Source organism: Eretmochelys imbricata, chromosome 24, assembly GCF_965152235.1.
Source record: "Eretmochelys imbricata isolate rEreImb1 chromosome 24, rEreImb1.hap1, whole genome shotgun sequence".
NCBI lineage: Eukaryota > Metazoa > Chordata > Testudines > Cheloniidae > Eretmochelys > Eretmochelys imbricata.
This window is the reverse complement of record NC_135595.1, coordinates 8,082,746-8,103,153: the sequence shown is the minus strand read 5'-3', so window position 1 is coordinate 8,103,153 and position 20,408 is coordinate 8,082,746. Positions and strand designations below refer to the sequence as shown.

General features: G+C 54.5%; 1 protein-coding gene across 2 annotated transcripts in view; it reads left to right on the top strand.

Annotated features, from left to right (window-relative positions):
- The window catches only part of CERS2 (ceramide synthase 2), a 47,508-nt gene extending 28,413 nt beyond the window's left edge, over positions 1-19,095 (top strand). For both annotated transcript variants that reach the window (XM_077841549.1, XM_077841547.1), the window contains exons 2-11: positions 8,317-8,490; positions 11,093-11,210; positions 12,474-12,592; positions 13,356-13,413; positions 13,521-13,571; positions 14,029-14,121; positions 14,738-14,866; positions 15,534-15,640; positions 15,930-16,083; positions 17,151-19,095. In XM_077841549.1, coding sequence (XP_077697675.1) covers positions 8,318-8,490; positions 11,093-11,210; positions 12,474-12,592; positions 13,356-13,413; positions 13,521-13,571; positions 14,029-14,121; positions 14,738-14,866; positions 15,534-15,640; positions 15,930-16,083; positions 17,151-17,276 — 1,128 coding nt within the window. In that variant the 5' untranslated portion in view covers position 8,317 and the 3' untranslated portion in view covers positions 17,277-19,095. The remainder of the gene's footprint in view (positions 1-8,316; positions 8,491-11,092; positions 11,211-12,473; positions 12,593-13,355; positions 13,414-13,520; positions 13,572-14,028; positions 14,122-14,737; positions 14,867-15,533; positions 15,641-15,929; positions 16,084-17,150) is intronic.
- The last annotated feature ends 1,313 nt before the right edge of the window (positions 19,096-20,408 follow it).

The window sequence follows — 20,408 nt, the reverse complement described above, 5'->3', positions numbered from 1 at the left end:
ATTGGCACCCTCCATCAGCTCCCTGCCTTCCTTCCAGTTAGGCTCTGGTTAAGAGTCTGGTGGGGATTTGCATTAGCCCCTGACTCAGCACACCCTGTCACACATCCCCTGTGACTGCCACCTCCCAGGTCTTGCACGTGGGGGGGTTGAGGTAATGAGGCTCCCGCAGGTGGGGGTGTGGGAGAACCTTGCTTTGTGTTACTGCTGCTCTGGAGAGCTCATGCAGCAATGCTGCCGCCATCCCAACCCCACTGACAGATGGTGGCAGCAACAACCTAGCTTCCTGCCCCTGACGGCGCTGCACTCGGGAATCCTCCCCTTCGCCCTGCTTTGCAGCCCTATTACTTGCCCTCTACGGCAGTTTTAAGGGGTCCCGATCCTCCTGGCTGCCACGCAGCCTTCGCTCCTACTGACTGGCAGGAGCAGAGAAGGCCCTGCACCTGCCAGGGGACATGCAGCCACTTGGGGGATTGGGCACCAAGGTGCCCAAATGCACCCTGGGTGGGTCTCTGTGCCCAACTCTCCCCCTGAACCTAATCCACGCAGTCCCTAGAATGGCAGGGTGAACACAGAGCTCATTAGCAGGAGAGGATCTCTGTGGCTTGTATGCCTGGCTAGATAGCCACTGCTGTAATCAAGGGGACCCTGCAAAGAAGGGAAAGTCAGGTTAAAATTAACCAAGAGGGAGTGGGGTCTAAGGGTTGGAGCAGGGGACTGGGCATCAGGACTCCTGGATCCTAATCCCATTTGTGTCACTGGCTCACTCTGTGGCCTTGCACCAGACCACTTACCCTCCTTGTGCCAGGGCTTCCCTAGCTGTACCCTTCTCTGCCCTTTGGAAAATCCAGGGTCAAATGCTCAGCTACGGTAAATGGGTGTGTTCCCACCGACCTCAGTGCAGCTGGAATGTCATAGGACGTTATTAGGCCCCCGTCTCCTTAGTACCTGAGCACCTCATGCTCTATAGTGTATTTATCCTGTCATCCCCCTGTGGGCAGGGGAGTGCCATTATCCTGTACACATGGGGAAACTGGGGCACAGAGCAGTTAAGTGACTGTCCCAAGGTCACATAGGCAGTGTGGAAGAGCAGGGAGTTGACTCTGACTCTCCTAAGTCCGAGACCAGCGCCCTTCCTCTCCACGCTGCACTGGCTTATCCCAGCTGTGACTCTTGCCCATAGATCCCTGGGGGGACTCTGAGTTCTGTGCCTGCAGGGATGTGGTGTGTGGGCATCCCAGCCCTCCGTAGAACCCGATGCTAGGGGCTGTGTCATTGGTTTCCGAGGGCTGGGAACTTGGTGTGGGGCCATGGCCGTGCCCGGAATGCTGTCTCCTTTGGGACGTTTGCATCAACAGATTGCAACGCTGCTGCTCCTGAGGCTATTCTAGTGCCCTGGGCTTGTCGCGTCACACCGAGAGAGCTCACGGGCTGCCCCAGAGAGAGCCTGCGGTGAAGAACATAGCTAGTGCTGTGGGAGTGGGGAGAGGAGGGGTGGGGCAGGGTTTATGGGCACTTTCCAGACACCTGGCAGCTCCTGGCCCCCAGCAGTGAACTCTGAACTCTGTTGCACAGGATGGGGTAGAAGGGTCTGTGGGAGGGAATGGGAGCGGGATCTGACTCCTGTGAAAGATCATGCATCCCACACTGCTTCTCTGGGGTGGGACTCTGGATGCCTGGGTTCTATTCACAGCTCTGCCACTGACCTGTTGATGACTTTAGCAAGTGACAGCCCCTCTTCCGCCTCAGGTTCCCCTCCGTTTCCTAATTAGGTTCCACCTGCTCAGTCTCTTTAGACTGCAAGCTCCTTTGGGTGAAGGACCATCTCTCGCTCTGTCTGTGCCGTGCCCAGCACAACGGGGCCCTGATCTCAGTTCGCGTCCCAAAGTGCTACTATAATACACGTAATACCTGTCGCCACCTGCTCTGGGTTGGGCTATTAGCTGCCATTGCGCATTGGGGTGGTGTCACTAGGGTGGCGTGGTTGACGGTGTGTTTGGTGGTGGTTGTGCAGGGGGCTGTGTGTTGGATCTGCAGTTGTTGTGCTATTGAGCAAGTTTTAATGTGGATCTGCACCCAGGTTTCCTTTAATGATGAGACACGCCACTTGATGGGGCAACAACTCTAACTAATCATCAGTGGGGTAGTGGAGGGGGGCTGGTTACTCCGCACCTGGATCATCCGTTTGGTTGGGGTTTTCCCTTTTTTTTTTTTTTTTTTTTGGTGGTATTGTTCAGATGGGTGTGTGCCAGTGGGGGGAGACAGGATTGAGGGTCTAATGGGAGAGGCCAGTGGCTGGGTGTCCAGGGAGTAGGGGGATGGTATGGGATAAGGAGGAAATGACAGGGCAGGGCAGAATACAGGGGCTCAGGTCTGTGTTCGGGGTTAAAAGGGAATGGAGGGAGATGGGTGGATGAGGGGATGGAAAGGGAGCAGAGGGGGAGTGTGATGGGCAGGTTAGGGGTAGGGCAGGGAGATGCAGACAGAGGAGGGGAAAGAACCAGGAAGTGAAACTGGCCAGCCCAGCTGTTGGTGTCTGGGCTGTCAGTGGTGCTGGGGGGGAGAAAGCTCTAGAGTTTCGATCTCGGTCACCTCCAGGGTTGATATTTTTCAACCAGCTTTGATTGAGGCACAGGGCCAGCCCCTGCTCTTGGCAGTGCGGGGAGCTGCCATGCTGAGGCTGGTGGCGTGATTCCAGATTTATCCTGGAGTTTAGTGCTGATAAAATCCACCCTCGTGTGCGTGAAGAGGCTGTTTGGTTCAGAACAAATCTGCCCACAATGGTAATGCTTAATACTCTGTGGACACTGCCCATGCTCACCGTGGTTCACAGCAGTGCATTCGTGGCTGGATTCCTTCTCTCATGTGTGCTGCAGGGAAGGGTAAGTGCTCGGGAAATGGTTCACTAGTGCTTCAATGCCCCATGCGCTCTGCTCCCTCCCCCACTGAGCTAAGCTCCACACCAGGCTGCCGAGCGGTGACTGGTTCCTATTGAACAGGTGCACCCTGCAGCCGTGGCCCCACTCTGTCCTTTTGCCTCGGTTCTGTCTCACCCACACCTCAGTCAAGCCTTTTATGGGGGGGCATTCTGGTAGGTGAGGCAGCGTGTTGCAGGGAGGGTCCACCTTGCTTGAGTCTGCCCCCAACAGGAGGGACTGCGTGTTGGTGGGGTGGCCGTGCCAGTCTGTCCAGCGGCCCGGGCAGGGTGCCACTTAGCAAAGTCAGTTTCTGGTGAGTTGGCTCCAGGCAAAGCCAGGTGAATATTGGCCTTTTTGGTTACCCACTTTCTGCGCTGGGCAGGTCCTTTGCTCCCCAGTGTCTGTCTGGACTAGAGAGCTGACCTGGGAGAAGGGCCGGGGCTGTCCAAGGCCAGGAGCAGGAGATGGGGTGGGAGATTTTCTTGTCCTTGCATGCTGCCATCCAGCACCAATATGCAGCCACCTCTGGAGAGGGGAGGGGCAGCTGTTAAGCTACACCCTAGTGTCCTGTTCCTCTAAGGGGCTTAAAGGACTTTGAATATAGCCCCTTCTGTATTTCCCATGTGGCAAGTGTTAGTCCTTTACCACAGGCTGGGAAACTGAGGCATAGAGGCAGAAATCAACCTATTACTACTTGTCCTATGCCCAGTGGGGGAGGGATAGCTCAGTGGTTTGAGCATTGGCCTGCTAAACCCAGGGTTGTGAGTTCAATCCTTGAGGGGGCTATTTAGGGATCTGAGGCAAAAATTGGGGATAGCTCCTGCTTTGAGCAGGGGGTTGGACTAGAGGACCTCCTCAGGTCCCTTCCAACCCTCATATTCTATGAAAACATTTGATCACCTTCCTTTGTAACAGCCCTTAACATATTTGAAGACTGTTATCAGGTCCCCCGTCTCCTTTTCTCAAGACTAAACATGCTCAGGTTTTTACCTTTCCTCTTAGGTCATGTTTTTTAAACCTTTTATCATTTTTGTTGCTCTCTCTCTGGCTTCTCTCCAGTTTGTCCACATCTTTCCTAAAGTGTGGCACCCAGAACTGGATGCAGGCATTACCAGTGCTGAATGTAGCCGGACAATTACCTCGCTTGTCTTACAAACGCCACTCCTGTTAACATGCCTCAGAATGATACTAGCCTTTTTCGCAACTGCATCACATTGTTGGCTCTTACTCAATTTGTGATCCACTATAACCCCCAGATCCTTGTCAGCAGTGCTACTACCCAGCCACTTAATCCCCTCTTCGTAGTTTTGCAATTGATTTCCCCCTCCACCCCTTCTTAAGTGAAGTACTTTGCACTTCTCTTTATTGAATTTCATCTTGTTGATTTCAGGCCAATTTGTCAAGGTCATTTTGAATTCTAATCCTGTCCTCCAAAGGGCCAGCAACTCCTCCCAGCTTGGTGTCCTCTGGAGCTCCATTATCCTGGTCATTAATGAAAATATTGAATAGTACCAGCCCAGGACTGACCCCTGCATAACCTCACTAAATCTGTCTGTCGTGTGTGTCATGTCATGTCCCCCGCCCCCCCGGTTTGATCCCGAACCATTGATAACTATATCTGAGTATGGTCTTTCAACCAGCTGTGCACCCACCTTTCGCTAGACCACATTTCTGTAGTGTGCAATTGAGGATGCCATGTGGGAAGGTGTCAGAAGCTTTACTAAAATCAAGATATACCACATTTACTGTTTCACGCCATCCACTAGGCCAGTTATCCTGTCAAAGATGAAAATTAGGTTTGTTTGGCATGATTTGTTCTTGGCCATTGCTTATCACCCTGTTACCTTCCAGGTGCTTACAAATTGATTGTTCAATAATTTGTTCCAGTATCTTTCCAGGTATTGAAGTCAGGCTGACTCGTCTATATTTCCCTGGGTCCTCTTTGTTCCCCTTTTTAAGACCGGTACTGTGTTTGCCCTTCTCCGGTCCTCTTGGACCTCACCTCTCCTCCATGAGTTTTGGAAGATAATTGCTAACAGTTCTGAGATTGCTTCAGCTAGCTTCTTAAGTACCTTAGGGTGAATTTCATCAGGCCCTGCTGACTTGAATACTTGACTAACTTAGCTAAATATTCTTTAACCTGTTCTGTCCCTGTTTTGGCTTGCGTTCCCTCCCCCTTGTTGTGAATATTGTGCTGAGTATCTGGTCACCATTAAGCTTTTTAGTGCTCCATGCTCCCTGTTAAGCTGTAGAGTATTGCAACAGCCACAGAGATCACGACCCTGCATGGGCGCAGAGTGAGAGACTGTCCTTGCTCTGATGAGCTCACAGTCCGAATAGCCAAGGCAAAGGCTGGGAGGGAAAGCAGAGGCATACAGGGCAATGACTTGTCTGAGGGCAGTGGCGGAGCTGGCAATAGAACCCAGGTGCCCTGCCGATGCAAGAAGGGGGAAGGTGGATCTTGTGTTTCTCCAGCACTGATGGAGGGCAACAATCTCTGGGGTGAAGCATAGTCCCAGACTGAACTGCATATTATGCAGCCACATGGGGGAGGGGAATTGTTTAGTGGGTTTCAGCAATGTTTCGTACAAGCTGCTCACACTGAGATGGGCCTCGACCCAGACACTGGGCAGCCTCCTCTCTCTGGCTTCACTGCCAGGGAGTGGGTTGGACTGGAATCTGTGACATGGAGGCAAACGGCAATCAGGAGACATCCGCTCCGCTTGCACTGAGTTGCTGTCAGAGTGGCAGGGCAGTACCCCTGTCTCTGGGAGCCAGCCCCATGGCTGATCTGGAGGGTGGTCTTCTGCACATGCTGGGGTGGGAGGGCGGCAGAGAGCCAGCCTGACAGTCAGCACTGAGAGCCATCTTACCACCCACTGCCTCCAGCTTGAGTCTTGGCCATGCCTGGCTGGTCATACGCCACCAGCCTCTCTGCCGCCCAGGCACTCTCTTCCAGGTTATGCCAGCCCTGTCTTTGCCTTGCTGGTTAGCAAGAGATGCGCCCCAGTCCAAGAGGCCCTTTTGAATTGTTCCCCTGGGCCCCTGATGCTCACAGAAATCCCAGCTCCTCTGTCCCCGCAGGAGCAGTGTGCCCTAGTTTACCGTAAACCACTCTGCACTTGTGAGCACTTTTAATAAAACCAAAGCGGTTTATTGGAGAGAGAATAGAGATTTAACTAGAAACAAGAGCAAGCAGTGGAGAGAAAAGGTTGCGATACAAAACAAAACGCAAAGCTGGGTCAGCACTTATCAATAGTTCCCTTTCCTAGCTAATAAAGTCGGGTTCTCCCCAACGTTCAGCCTGTTGCAGAAGAACCAGGATCCAAACGTTGGTGAAAACACCCCTGCTCCTAAAGGGGTTTCCTCCTTGACTGGATCCAAAGAGCCCTTCCGTCCTCTGTTAAGACTGAAACAGCGTTTTGTTCCTGTTCACAGCCAGGGCGAGCCCGGGTCTTGCTGCAATCCTCCTTTTTCACCTTTAAGAGGTTTTGATTGTTTGTATGGCGCAAGGCTAAACAAAGGAGCCTTGCATTGCATCACCCGCTAAATAGAGGAGGCATGACAACTCCCTCCTGCCTGCGTGGGCTGTCACCGAGACCTATATCCTGGTGACTATTTTTTTTTTTTTTACTGCAAGTCCATAAAGCATACTGTCAGTAGAAATACATTAGTCCTTGCTAGTACCCATACAGTTGTGAATCTTGACAAGTTATGAGCTTTCTTTAGACACCTTACAGCAAGGGTGGGCAAACTACGGCCCGCGGGCTGGATCTGGCCCACCAGCCATTTTAATCCGGCCCTCGAGTCCTTGCTGGGGAGCAGGGTCTGGTGCTTGCCGTGCTCCAGCCGGGGAGCAGGGTCGGGGGCTGTTCCACGCAGCTCCCGGAAGCAGCGGCATGGCCCCGCTCTGCCTCCTATGTGTAAGGGCAGCCAAGGGGTTCCACTCTGCATGCTGCCCCTGCCCCAAGCGCTGGCCCCTGCAGCTCCCATTGGCTGGGAACTGCAGCCAATGGGAGCCAAGCGCCGCCCCCTGCAGCCAATGGGAACCGCAACCAATGGGAGCTGCAGGGGCAGTGCCTGCGGACGGGGGCAGCATGCAGAGCCACCTGGCCACACCTCCACATAGGAGCCAGAGAAGGGACTTCTTGCTGCTGCTTCTGGGAGCCGCTTGAGGTAAGCGCTGCCTCTAGCCTGTGTCCCTGAGCCTCTAAATCCCCTGATCCCCCTCCTGCTCTCCGAACCCCTCAATCCCAGCCCGGAGCCCCCTCCCGCACCCTGAACTCCTCATTTCTGGCCCCCACCAGAGACCTCCCCCCCTACCGCACCCCAACCCCAATTGTGTGAGCATTCATGGCCCGCCATGCAATTTCTATTCCCAGATGTGGCCCTCAGGCCAAAAAGTTTGCTCACCCCACCTTACAGCTTACTCTTGGTGGATAAATATCCTGTAAGACATGTTTGGTGTAGTGCGTTTGTCAGGTCTGAGGTGAGAGTTGTTCGCAAAGAGCCAGGGACCCTTTGCCAAGGAGCCTGTGTGTCACAGCCAGGTGCTGCAGTCATCCTGAGGAAAGCCCCTGTCACCCGCTCAGCCTCCTCTATTCTGAGCCCCAGGCAGAATGTAACTGGGTCTCTCACGCGTGGCTGGGATGAGCTGGGCAGGGGGACTAGACGCTGGAACTTTGCATGGAGGTGAGCGAAGGCTAGATGCAGAGCTGGGTGCATTTGTGCTGCTGGCGCCTCCTACTGACGCCGTTTATTTTTACTGCAGTAGCACCTAGGGTCGCCATTCGGGACCCCCTGGCACTAGGTGCTGTACAGACAGAACCAAAAGCCAGTCCCGGCCCCAAAGGACGTACACATCTGTACTTAAGAGAGTGTCTGGACTTGAACGTGGCATGTGACCAGCTGTACATCTGTCCCAACCCTGACCCTTTGCAGCCACTGTAGACCCCATAGCACTTTTCAACCCTCCACACTTGGCATTCCTGGATTTCCCCTGTGATTTCAGTCACATACAAGGTTCTCTCCTTGCTAAACTGCCGTGTGGTGTTCAAACAGCTGCAGCATTCTGCGCACACACCCCCGTCCAGCCCCCCCGCGCCAGCTACGTTCTCACCACTTTCCTGTGTGTCCTTAGCACTGTAGGGCTTACGGTGATTCTTCTCCTGCTCTGGGACAGGCAGGGGCCTGTGCTTTGAGTGGTGGGATCCCAGGGCTGCGAGGGTTGGAGCGGCCGTGATAAGTCATGTGTGTCCATGCTGCTTATTGTAGCTTGGGAGGTGGGAATCCAAGGGTGGAGGCGGGGGCCTTGGTCTGTGTTGCCCAGGGGCATGAGTAGGAGACTCAGGGAACTCTGGGGCATGAATGAGCCACTCCATTTGTCTCTCTCCCCCTGCAGGATGTTCCAGACGTTATACAATTACTTTTGGTGGGACCGGCTCTGGTTGCCAGTGAACCTGACATGGTCGGACCTGGAAGACCAGGATGGGCGGGTCTATGCCAAGGCTTCGGACCTCTACATCACCATCCCCTTAGCCTTCCTTTTCCTCATCGTCAGGCACCTCTTCGAAATGTGAGTACCCTTTGGGGAGGCCAGGTCGGCCTCCGTTCCTGCAGCCTGGCTGGAGCCAGCTGCAAAGAGCTCCCCCTGGCGGACAGTGAGGGAATATCCAGTCCCTAGAGGAAGTTTTGTCTTTAATGCCAGGCAGTTGAGGGCAGATTTTCATAACACTGGGTGCACATTAGGTGCTTCTGCAAACCCAGACCTTGTTAAGGTGCCTGAGTGGTCTAGAAAATATGGCCGGCCCCAGTTCAAATCCCCACATCCCACTGCCTTCCCAGAGCCAGGAATCCTGACCCCCTTGCTCTAACCACAGACCCCACTCCTTCCCAGAGCTGGGGATAGATCCCAGGGGTCTTGACTCTGCTCTGTCCACTAGACCCCACTCCCCTCTCAGAGCTGGCAGTAGAACCCAGGAGTCCTGACTTCCAGCCCTCTGCTCTAACCCACTAGACCCCACTCCCTATCCAGAGCTGTGAACAAAACCCAGGAGTCCTGAATCCCCCAGTCCAGTGTGTGGGCCATGGGCGCCTTCTGGACGGTATGGACACTGGATCAGATCCTGATTGGGTGGGACGGGACAAATGAATGGGGGAGAATCTCCTTATTTTACTTGGGCTGTGTCTACACTACGCTTCCGTCAAAATTTTGTCAGTCAGGAGTGTGAAAAAAACTCCTTGACTGACAAAAGTTTTACCAATGGAAAGTGCTGGTGTGGGTAGCATTTTGTTGGTGGGAGATGCTCTCCCGCCAACAAAGCTACTGCCCCTCGTTGGGTGTGGTTTTATTTTGCACTGCGTACCTTACAACGGTACGGCCGTAGCGGCACAGCTAAGGTACACAGTGTAGACAGCATTGTACACACGCTGTCCCTCCCTCCAAAATAGTAAAAAGTCCTAAACCCAGACTGCATGAAGCAGCAGACAATGGACTGCAGGCTGCGACCTGCACTGACCTCTGTGGGAATGAGATAAAGCTTGGTAGATGGTCTCTAACCTCCTAGCTTCTAGGAATACGGAGCATGTGGAGTATATTTATATGCACCCATCCCAGGCCGCACTGCACAAATGCTTGCATTGTGCAGTCCAGCCCCCGATCCCAGCTGTCTCAGCAATGCTGGGGGCTGAGGCAGGAACAGCTGGGCCGAGGAATTAAAGAGCAATTTGTTGTATAAACCACTGTCATGGTGACAAACGGAGACCTGAGAACAGAGCTGGCTTTGTTGGGGGATCGGCACAGGCACGTGGGTGGGTGGAGCTCTATCGGGAGCTGCCCGCCTGTGTTGTGTGTGTGCGCCCTGGGTGCTCTATGCCTGTGAGCATCTTGCTGTGATCGCAGCTGGGTGGGAGGAGTAGTGTGAAGCTGGGGGAGGAGGGGGCTGGGTTTCTGTGGGGATGTCTCCCCACATGTTGTCAGTAAATACAAAACCTGTGTGGGATGAAAGCAGGGGCCTTGGACTGGGAAGAAGGGGGCTAGAGATGTTTCTTTTCTGTGTAGCAAAGGGAAGATTCACTTTCCCAGCCTTCGACTTTCTCTTTCTTTCTATCTTTCCTGTCGCCCGTTCTTTTTTCCTCTCCCCTCAGTTAAAGACATGCTCAGTCTGTCTCTTTGCTTTCATATCATTCACTTCTCTCCCTCTGAGTGTTTCTTCTTCTCTTCCCTCAATTAATTTTTCTTTCACTCTGTCTCCCCAGCCATCAGTTCAGAGCCCCCACTCTGATTTTTAATCCTTTACTTCCCCTGCGCCTGTCAGTCACCTCCATTATGGCAGGTCTTCTGATCAAAACACACACATTGTTGACTTTAACTCTTTGCTCCAACTGCTAGGAGTCAGGACTCCTGGGTTCTGTCCCCAGCTCTGGGACAGGAGTGGGCTTAGAGATTGGGAGACAGGACTCCTGGATTTTGTTCTCACCAACTGTATGACGGGAGTGAGTCCAGTCCCTTCTCCGTCCCTCAGTTTCCCCATCTGTAAAATGGGAAGGATGTTAAAGATTCCTCCCGAGCCATCTGCATCCCTTTGGCTCAGGTAGGTTTGCTCTGTCATGTGGGTTTGACTGCCACCTAATGGCCACTGCCCAGCAGAATTCTTGTCAGTGACTTTACAGGCAGCTTTGGAGTTCTGATCTGAGGGCTGTCAGGTTGCAGGAGGGAACTGATTGTCCATATGGATCTGTGTTATGGTAGGGCCTACAGGGCAAGCAGTAATGGGTGTGTCTTTGCCAGAAGCTGCACAAATGGAGGGTGACACACGGTTCCTGCCCTGAAGAGTTATTACCTAATAATTAGGCGTATTATGGTAGCACCTAATAGCCGCATGGTGCCAGGTGCTGCACACACGAATAACTCCTCCTCCTAACTCTTCCGTGGCACTTCCCATCCATAGATCTCAAAGTGCTGTACTCTGGAGAGCCGTGTCCTCCTCCGCCTTGCACAGATGGTGAAAAGCTGTGTGAAAGCCTTGGTGCTCTCCCTTTTCTAGACTGTGGCCCCATCTTATAACAACGCCAGATGGCCACAAAGGGAAGGGCCTCCATGTTCTAAAGCATTATTCTAACCATGTGTTTTCTGCCTGTGTTCCCCATTCCTCTCCCCCGCTTCGCCCCACCCCCAGATATGTGGCTACCCCACTAGCCGGGCTTTTGAATGTCAAGGAGAAGATCCGATTAAAAGCCACCCCGAATCCCGTGCTAGAAAAGTTCTACGCTTCATCCACAAAACACCCCAAACAGGTACAGTGCGTGCCACCGGCGGGGGGACGGGACGACACGACGTGTATTGCCTGTGACAGGCATGGTGCTGGTATTGCACCCGGGTGCTGTGGGTCAGGTGCCCGGGCTGCCCTCTCCCACCTGGGGTCTCTGGGAGCTGATCTGTACGGGGCTAGCCAGGCGGCTGGGGCATTAATGTGATGGTATTAAATGAATCTGGCTCTGTGTGTTGGAAGAAACGGGGAGGCAAGTTGAGGAGCGAAGTGGCTGCATTTAGCGCTCGGGGGCGCTTTTGCATGCGGCTTTAGCGATGCAGGGGCTAAAGCACTGGTCTTTCCCCCCGGTGGGGTGGGGGTCCATTCCTGATCATTACAGGCACTCTGCCTCATCCCCAGTAGGTAGCTGTCCAGAATGGCAGCCTGTGCCCTGGGGGGTTCCCAGAGCTGGCATAACAGGGAGGAGGTACAAGGCAGGATTGAGGGGCATTGGCACAGCTGCTGGGGCAGAGGGGGAGCCCCGGGCTGGATTAGCAGGGGGGGATGCAGGTTGGGATTGAGGAGCCTAAGGCTGGGATAGCAGGGGGCTGCTGGGTAGGAGTGAGGGGCACCGGCAGAGCTGGGGGTGTCAGGAGTTGGGATAGCATGGGGATGTGGGTCAGGAATGAGGGGCCTGGGCAGAGCTCTGTGTGGGGTAAACCCAGAGCTGGGCTAGCCAGGGTGGGTTGGGATTGAGGGGCCCCAGCAGAGCGGGGTGTGCGAGGCTGACAGCCTGTGGGTCAGGATTGCAGAGGAGCTAGTACCCTGCACTTGTCGCTTTCAGCTTCTCACTCTCTCGGGCACCTGCGCCCCCCAGCCCTTGTGGCCACTGGCTCTGAAGGCTCAAAACAAACCCGTTTTCGGCTCCCTGGGCCTGGCTGCGCAGTAACAGCGGGCTGTGGCTGCAGTGGGTGTAGACGGACCCGCTTTAGCGAGCTCAGGAGCAGCGAAGCTGCAGCAGCACCAGCTCAGGGCCAGTCTGGGCCCCCAGAATTGCTCCTGGGCTAGATGCCCCCACCCGGCGTCTTCGCTATGGTCAGTACCTGAGCTCATGAGACCAAAGCAAGCCTGGGTAGCTCCACGCAAGCTGCCATTCCACAGCCCTGATTGTCAGGCAGACACCCTCTGCTTCCCCTGGCATGAGTGGCTCCTGTCTCCCACTGACCACCCTGTGGCCTGGTCTTGGGGCCCAGCCAGCCCCTGGGTCACCCTGGCATCCGGTAACTGCCCCGGGTCTCTCCCCTCCCAGGGCGACGTCGAGATGCTCTCCAAGAAGAGCGGCTGCATGGTCCGGCAGGTGGAGCGCTGGTTCCGACGCAGACGCAACCAGGACAGGCCCAGCTTGCTCAAGAAGTTCCGGGAGGCCAGGTAAGAGCCTGGTGCCGCTCGCCCAGCTGTGCAACAGCGACCCTGTCGCACCCTGGTGTCTGCAGCACCCCCTGCAGCCCATCTCTCTCCGAACTCGGGACCCCCTTGTGCTCTCTGCTGAGCTGGGCACCGTGGGGCGGACCCGGGGCTCTCGCTGTAATGAGACCCGGCAGGGGTTGGCAGGTGGGTGGTTCTCCAGTGGTAGTGAAGGGAGCATCTGTGGGCTGTGAGTGCTGGAATGGCAGCGTGGGGGGCCCCGGGAGTCTATTTGGGGTGATCCCCTTAGGTCCATAGTGCCCTGTCACCCCCGTGCGCTGCCATCAGAACTGAGCAGGCAGGTTGGGGGAGGGGGAGGGAGTGCGTGGGAGTGGAAGAGGCTGTTCCCTCCCCAGCCCAGGCTGGTGAGCGCTGCTTCTGAGCCCAGCTCGGCTCTGAGCACGGCTCCAGCTCCAGCTTCAAGGCAAGAGGGTGACAGGATTGAGGGGACTCTTAAAACCCAGCAGCTGCAAGGCTAGCTCCTCCCCCTCTCCAGTTTTCTCCCAGGGCATAGGACAAGGCTCCGTCCCTGCTAGATCGCGAGAGAGGCACGGAAAGGGTCCCCCGTGACCCAGACGGACGCTTCAACCCTGTGTCCCCTGGGCCGGCTCGCTTTGGAGCTCCCAGCGTCTGGGGCTCCCTACCGGCCCTGCCCATGATGTGTTCTCTCTCCCCTTCACCCCGCCCCGGGCTCCTCTGTTGAGAACCATCTGCTTCCTTTTTCCAGTTGGCGATTCACCTTTTACCTTATTGCTTTCATTGCTGGCATGGCCGTCATAGTGGACGTAAGTAAGATCTGCCGTTTTGACCCCTTCCCGGTCTCTCACCCCATCCTGGCCAAGCTGCCCTGCTAACCTCTGCCGTGTCTCCCCCGTCCCGCTTTTCCTCACAGAAGCCCTGGTTCTACGACTTGAAGGAAGTGTGGAAAGGGTACCCGATCCAGGTGAGTCCAGCATGCGCCTGCTGTTCGGGTTAGCGCCGCTGGACAGAGAGAGTCCTGGCTCAGCTCAGGCTCCAGCATAGCTGCCCACGCAGCACGGGCTCCCTGCGTCATTGGGACGCGCGTCCATTGGTGCATGTGCTCCGAAGTCAGGATGGTTGCCTGGCAACTACTTGGTGGATAACATCTCCTTGGAGGGAGTTCTAAGGAATTGCTGGGATAGTGCAATATGTGGCCTGTGGCCATCTAGGAAATGCAGGGTGATGTCAAGGCTCAGATCCTCCTGCTTCCAAAGCTCAGGTCCCTGCTGCTTGAGCTACTAGAGAATCCTCATTAGTTCTGTGCAGAATTGGGCTTATGACACACAGTGGTGCCATTCTGATCCCATCCAGCAGAGGGCGCGCGCATGCTTCAGCAGAGCATTGTGACGATTCGCTCTCTGTCCCCCTTTGCCTTGCAGACCACGTTGCCGTCGCAGTACTGGTACTACATGATTGAGCTGTCGTTCTACTGGTCCCTGCTCTTCAGCATCGCCTCCGACGTGAAGCGCAAGGTAGGCTGTCTCTTGCGGGCCCGGCTGTGCAGGAGGCAGGGGTCTCTGGGAAGGCGGGGGGCTGGATGGAGATCCATGTGCATCCCCAGTCCCGGGTTGCTGCTGAATGGGGATGAGATCTGGTGGCTGTGGGCTGCTCCTACCGACCCTGTGGGGGTCTGGAGAGAATCCCCTCTGCCCTGATCAGTTCTAGGCCTCCAGGACATGGGAGGGAAGGGTCTGCTGGGGTCAGAGGGCTTCTACTTGGGGCTGCCTCCACTAGCTCCATAGGGCGAGCAGTGGCCCCCAAACCAGCCCTGGTACTAGGAATGTGGCCCTTCCCCCACTACATGGGTGTAGTTGCTTGGTGATCCCCAGGTAGCCCCTCTCCACTTCCCGGATTGGGATATTGCATGGGATTCTGTGTCCAGGGCTGGGGGTGTCTGGGCAGGGCTGGGGGAGTGAACAGCTGGGCAGGGAGGGTCTGGTGTGTTTGGGGATGGGGCAGGGGTAGGAGGTTTGGCAGGGCAGGGCCTGGTGTATCTGGGGCAGGAGGGGCTGGGCTGGGGTCTGACCCCTCCTCTTGTGTGTTGCGGGGCTTAATCCCTTCCTTTCCCCTCCCCCCTCTTCCCGGCAGGACTTCAAAGAGCAGATCATCCATCACGTGGCCACCATCATCCTGATCAGCTTTTCCTGGTTCGCCAATTACATCCGGGCGGGGACGCTGATCATGGCCCTGCACGACTCTTCCGACTACCTGCTGGAGGTGAGCCGGGTGGGGGGAGCAGCGCGCAACCCCCCACCCAGTCCCTGCGGCTCTTCCCCATGGCTGATGCACCATACAACCACCATGCCAGTGAGAGCAGACCCCCTGGCGCCCCCGTGGAGCCAGTGGGACTCACTCCCATGGGGTGTGGGGGCTGCCCCACTGAGCCCAGCACAGAACCCAGGAGTCCAGAGACTCATCCCTGGTCTATTTGGACTCTGAGTGCCTTGGGGCAGGGGACAGTGTCTCACTCTGTATCTGGGCAGCACCTGGCACACGGGGACCTCTGGGTGCTTCAGCACTACACCTGACGTGAAATGGATGACTCTGCGTTTCATTAAGAGACGTCCATCGTCGGGAGCTGGGGGCTACTCTCCAGACGCAAGCCCTGCCTGAAAACCAAACCATGCAGCTGCTGTTAGCAGTGCCGCTCTACCTTAGAGCGTAGAGGTTCCAGCTAAGAGCAGGACCCTGTTGTGCGAGGTGTTGTATGTACAGAACGAGACCTGGCCCCTGCCCCAAGGAGCTCCCAGTCGAGACTGACGAGGGGTGGGAGAGCCCCCGAGAGACGCAGTGACTCATCTGAGTCTCCCAAGGCCCACGCTCTGCCCCCTCCCACCCCTCAAAGGCACTGCAGCTTACTGTGGCTTTGGCCTCTCACCCCCAGTCTGCCAAGATGTTTAACTACGCCGGCTGGAAGAACACCTGCAACAACATCTTCATCGTGTTCGCCGCCGTCTTCATCGTCACGCGCCTCGTCATCCTGCCCTTCTGGTGAGCGAGCCTCTGACCGTGGCCACCGGGCTGCTGCTGCTGCCAGGCCTGGGACAGCATCGCAGGCAGTGGGGCGGAAAAGCTGGCCGTCGGATGATGTTCCACGAGGCCAAGCTGTTGCGTTTCGTGTACCTGGCAGAGCCAGGAATAGAACCCAGGGCTCCTGAGAGCCAGGGTGGCCCTCTAGCCACTAGGCCATGCTGCCAATTTTGCTTCTGAGCAGCGTGAACCAGGAGGGTTGCGTAGCCGCCGCACTTTCAGTACAGTGGTCTCCTGTGCTCTCCTGTAGGATCATGCACTGCACGGTGGTCTATCCTCTGGACCTGTACCCGCCCTTCTTCGGCTATTACTTCTTCAACTTCATGATGGTGGTACTCCAATCGCTGCATGTCTTCTGGGCATATCTCATCATCCGCATGGCCCACAAGTTCATAACTGGAAAGGCAGGTTCACTCTCTCTGGTGGGGAGGGAGGGTGTTTTTGTTTGTTTCCAGGTCACCCTTCGCTTACATTGGAACCCAGGGGCCAGGAGGGAAGCAAAGGGAAGCCACCTCTCTGGGGAGGATGGGGAAGTGGAAGAGATCAGCAATTTTTAAGACCGGCTGGGGGGCCTTTTCTTGTCTTGGTTAATGGGGACAAATAACACGATAAACACCCTAGTCCACATTGTAGGGTTGTTGGTTTGTTTGTGGTGCAACAGTGCAGAGATTCCTGTCAGAGGAGCAGAGGTGTGTGTGTGTGTGAGTGAGGGCGGGGGTGTTGGTGAGCACTGGGGCCTCTATTGCCTTTTTGAGGATAGAGAAAAACCTTTGGTCCAGATCTTCAGTAATGCAGGTGCCTATCTCCCACTGATTCTTATGGGAATTAGGCACTTCAATACGTATGAGGATCTGGGCCTTGGGGATTTAAGCAGCAGCGTGATTTGAGGTGCCTGTGTCACATCCCAGGGCATCCAGACCGGATAGGGCCACATGCTGGGTGGTGGCTCTAGGGGAGGTCGGCTCTAGTAACGGGAGAAGTTCGCTAGGGCAACAGCATGGAGCGGGCAGAGGCAGGGAGAAGCCAGAGCTCGGCAGCGAAGTCCTGGAGCGTCTCTAGGGAAGGCAAGGCAGTAGGGGGTCAGTGAGCCCTGGGGTAAACGGAGAGGGGGGCCTTTCACATCGCGGTTGCGAGTGCAAACTCAGTCCCAGGCAGTGGCTGTTACCATCTAAAGCGTGTGCGGTGGCCCTCGTGTGAGATGTGTGGGAGGATTTCGCCCAGTTCCCAGTCAAGTGCCTGGCTCACAAAGCTACCTCTGCAGATGGCACTAATGGAGGAAGGGCAGGGCTGTGGATGGAGTGGGCCTCAGACAGGGAAACTAAGGCACAGAAGCAAAACAGATCCCGCAGATAGTCAGTGGCAGCGCTAGGAACAGACCCCAGGAGTCCTGACACCCAGTCCCACTCTGCTCTAGCCTGCTCGCCCCGTTTCACTTTGATTCATGAAGCCCCTTTCTTTTCGATCCCCCCAGGTGGTGGAAGACGAGAGGAGTGATCGCGAAGAGACGGACAACACGGAGGAGGAGGAAGTGACGAAGAACGGGCCCCTTTCCAACGGGCACCCCGTCCTGAACAACAACCACCGGAAAACCGATTGATTTTAGGCGCACGTGGACGTGTTGCCAGCTTGCCACCCGGCCCCACCACCACGGGCGTGAGCTGAGAAGGCCAAAACTTTAAGAGAACTTCAGCTTCCACCCTGCCACCAAGAGTAGTGCCAGGGTCTCCCTCCTGTCCCCTATAAATAGTTACTCCCCCTCTTCTCCCAAAACTGATCTAGTGGAAGGAAATAGCTGACCCATCTAGGGGGGAGGCTAAAGGCATGGATCCTGGAGTGGCAGCACCAACCTACACGTGTGCTTAGAATACATCATTTGAGGTCAATTTTCTTTCCTATCGCTGCAGATGGAAATGTGCCAACTTTGTGGGGGGGGAGGGATGGTAGCACTTTGTGCCACCGCCATACAGTAGTGTCCTTTCTCTCTGTATCCTCACCCAGCTGCCTTAAAACCAAACTGGGATGCAAGGATTCCCTTCTGCAAGACTATCTGGCCCCATCTCCAACTCTAGGGGCATAGTGGAAGGCACAGCCAGATTGCTACATGAGGGAGAGATGGCAAATTGCTCTCACTTTTTTTGTGTTTTTTACACACACACACAGAGAAAGCTGGCGCCAGTTCCTTCCCAGTCTGTTTTATTGGTGAGGTATGGTTTCATTGCCTCTCTAGTCGCTTTTTTCTCACCTCTCAAGTTTCTGGAAGGGAATTCCCTAGCTGTGTTGCTGGTGGAAATAACGCACAAAAAGCGGAAGTCTGTTGTCTCTTTAATGTCCTCTGAGGGTTTGGATTCAATTGCAAAGACTCGCTCATTCCCCTTTGTTGGGTTTTTTTTAAATGACTGCAAGCCCTCTCCCCAAACTCCTTTCCAGCTGCAGAGGAAATTGTAGTGTTTCCCATGCAGAAGGGGCATAGAATTTTGCTTTCTTGGGTAATAGCAAAACCATGAAATCAAAGCCTAGGCAGGCCAGAGACTGTCCTGTCAGTTTCAGCTCTGCCTCTTAGCTAAGTGGATTCGTGCAGTTCAGGCCCTTCTGGGAGCCTTTCGCTCAGCTGCAGAGTGAAGGAGTTCAGGGACTAAGATGAAGGGGTCTAGTTTTGAAAGAAGACCCTGGTCCCCATTTTGACTTTGCTACTTGCCACAGTTAGTGAATGGAGGTCAAAGCTTTGGCAGCTGGCTCCCCAGCGTGACCGAAATGTGCCCATTGCGCCCAGAAAAGCAAAGGAATTGGAGGAGCAAAGTCACTGACTTGCTCGGGGGAGCAGGCAGGAAGAGCAGCCAGAATGAATTTGTGCTCTGTTTACAGCTCACCACCACAGTAACAGACTTGTGGGATCAGGTGACATTTGTTCTACCACGGGGGAGGCTAGATTAAGTAGATGAAGGTCTGGGTATTAATGGCTGATTTAATAGACACTATGGAATACTTGCTGGAAGGAAGCTGTGTGGTTTAGACATGCTCCCTCGTACCTATTTCGGTGGGATTTAATACATCCCGTTGTGTTGCTCTATGAGAATTGGTCCTGATCACCCGTAAGAACGATCTATTCCACTTCCCTTCTAATGCGCTGCTCCCCCCTCTGCCCAGGCTGTAAATCAACACATGAATTTACAACTGAATTTTTTTCCTATTTATTTGTTTTAAAGCGAGGACTAAGTACAAAGAGGAACTGGAGCGCAGAGAGCCTTCCCTGTAAACCCAGATTTGGTGGGGGCTGAAATGCTGAAGGCATTAAAACTTTCCAGGCTAGACAGAGGGGTTGGAGAAAAGGACCATTAACCTAACTTCAGACCAAAATGTTGTTTTTTTAAAAGTTAAAATTTATTAAAAGTTAAATAAAACTAAAACTTCTGTAAAAACAGGCATGGTGTTTTCTGTGGGGAGTGTCACCCTTTTCCCACCCTGCCCATCTGAGGGGTTTGGATCAGTATGAAATGCACAGCTTTTCTATCAGCTGTGCTAGGCTTGCAAGACTTGAGCTGGTGTGGTTTTCACAGGAGCGTCCTTGTGGTGGTAACATGGTCACTACAATAGCAGGGATCAGCTCCCATTTTTAAGGCATCAAAATAAGCAGCCAGATTTTCAAAAGCACTCAGCATGCTGGGTTTTGAGGTGTCCTGGAAACCTGGGAGGTGTGGGGAATTTTTGAAAGTCTGGCCTTTAGTTAAGAGCTTGAACACTTGGGGGAACCAAGCCCAGAATGTGGGTTCAGAACTTCATATGCTTTCTACTGCCCTACTTTTAAACACAACTGGCCTCCCACTTCCTAGAAAAGCCACCTGCTACAGCCCTCTGAGGTTACACGGTTGAAATACTAGTGTGGCTACTGGCAGCTGTTCCTACAGGCAGCTTGGGAGGAACCAGCTGCTGATTTAACCCTGCTATTAATAGCACTTATCTATTAGCATTGCAAGATTCCCATGCAGCCCCTCAAATGGACAGAGACAGGATGAGCTTTCAGATGTCCGAGGAAAGGTAATTACTGTAAAACACTTTAAAATCCAATGTCAGACTCTCTCCCCCCATTAGCAAGGGTGGAGTCCCTTTTCTCCACATGTGTGTAGTACCTCTGCTCAGGAGTGACCCCCTTTGCTGGTCCAGGGAACCTCTGTTCCCATGACCCATTTGTTTCATTGACTAGCTCAGTAGAGGGGGCCTGCACTGATGCTCTTTGTAGCTCTGTGCCTTGTGGGGTGGTGATGGTCTGACCCTGAGCTGGCTTGTACGTGCCCCTGCAGGCTGGAAAGGGGGGAGCAACCGGAACAGTGTACTTCCCCTAGCTTGGTTCGCTCATGATCACAGTGAACTCAGACTTGCCCGTGGCCTTTGCGGTTTGACAGCTGGTGCCTAGGGATCTCCTCTAGATGCTGTGGCAGGTGCCATGTGCTGATTGGGTGGTTCTGGCAGATTCGTGAGGTGATAGTGCCCAAGGTCCAATGTGTGTTAAGCTAAACCTGCTGCTCTAGGCTGAGTTGAGTAGAACCTGCTGTGGGTTTAGGACACAAGTGCATCCCTTTGTAAATGCAGTTTAGTTTAAGACCCTGACAAGGAAATCACTCAACCCCTTTGGATGTGCAGGGACTTGGACAGGCTACAGCGCCTACACCTGTAAAAAGAGGCCTGAAATTACACATCTGCTTTAAGGAAAGGAGCCACTTCTAGCTTCACCTGC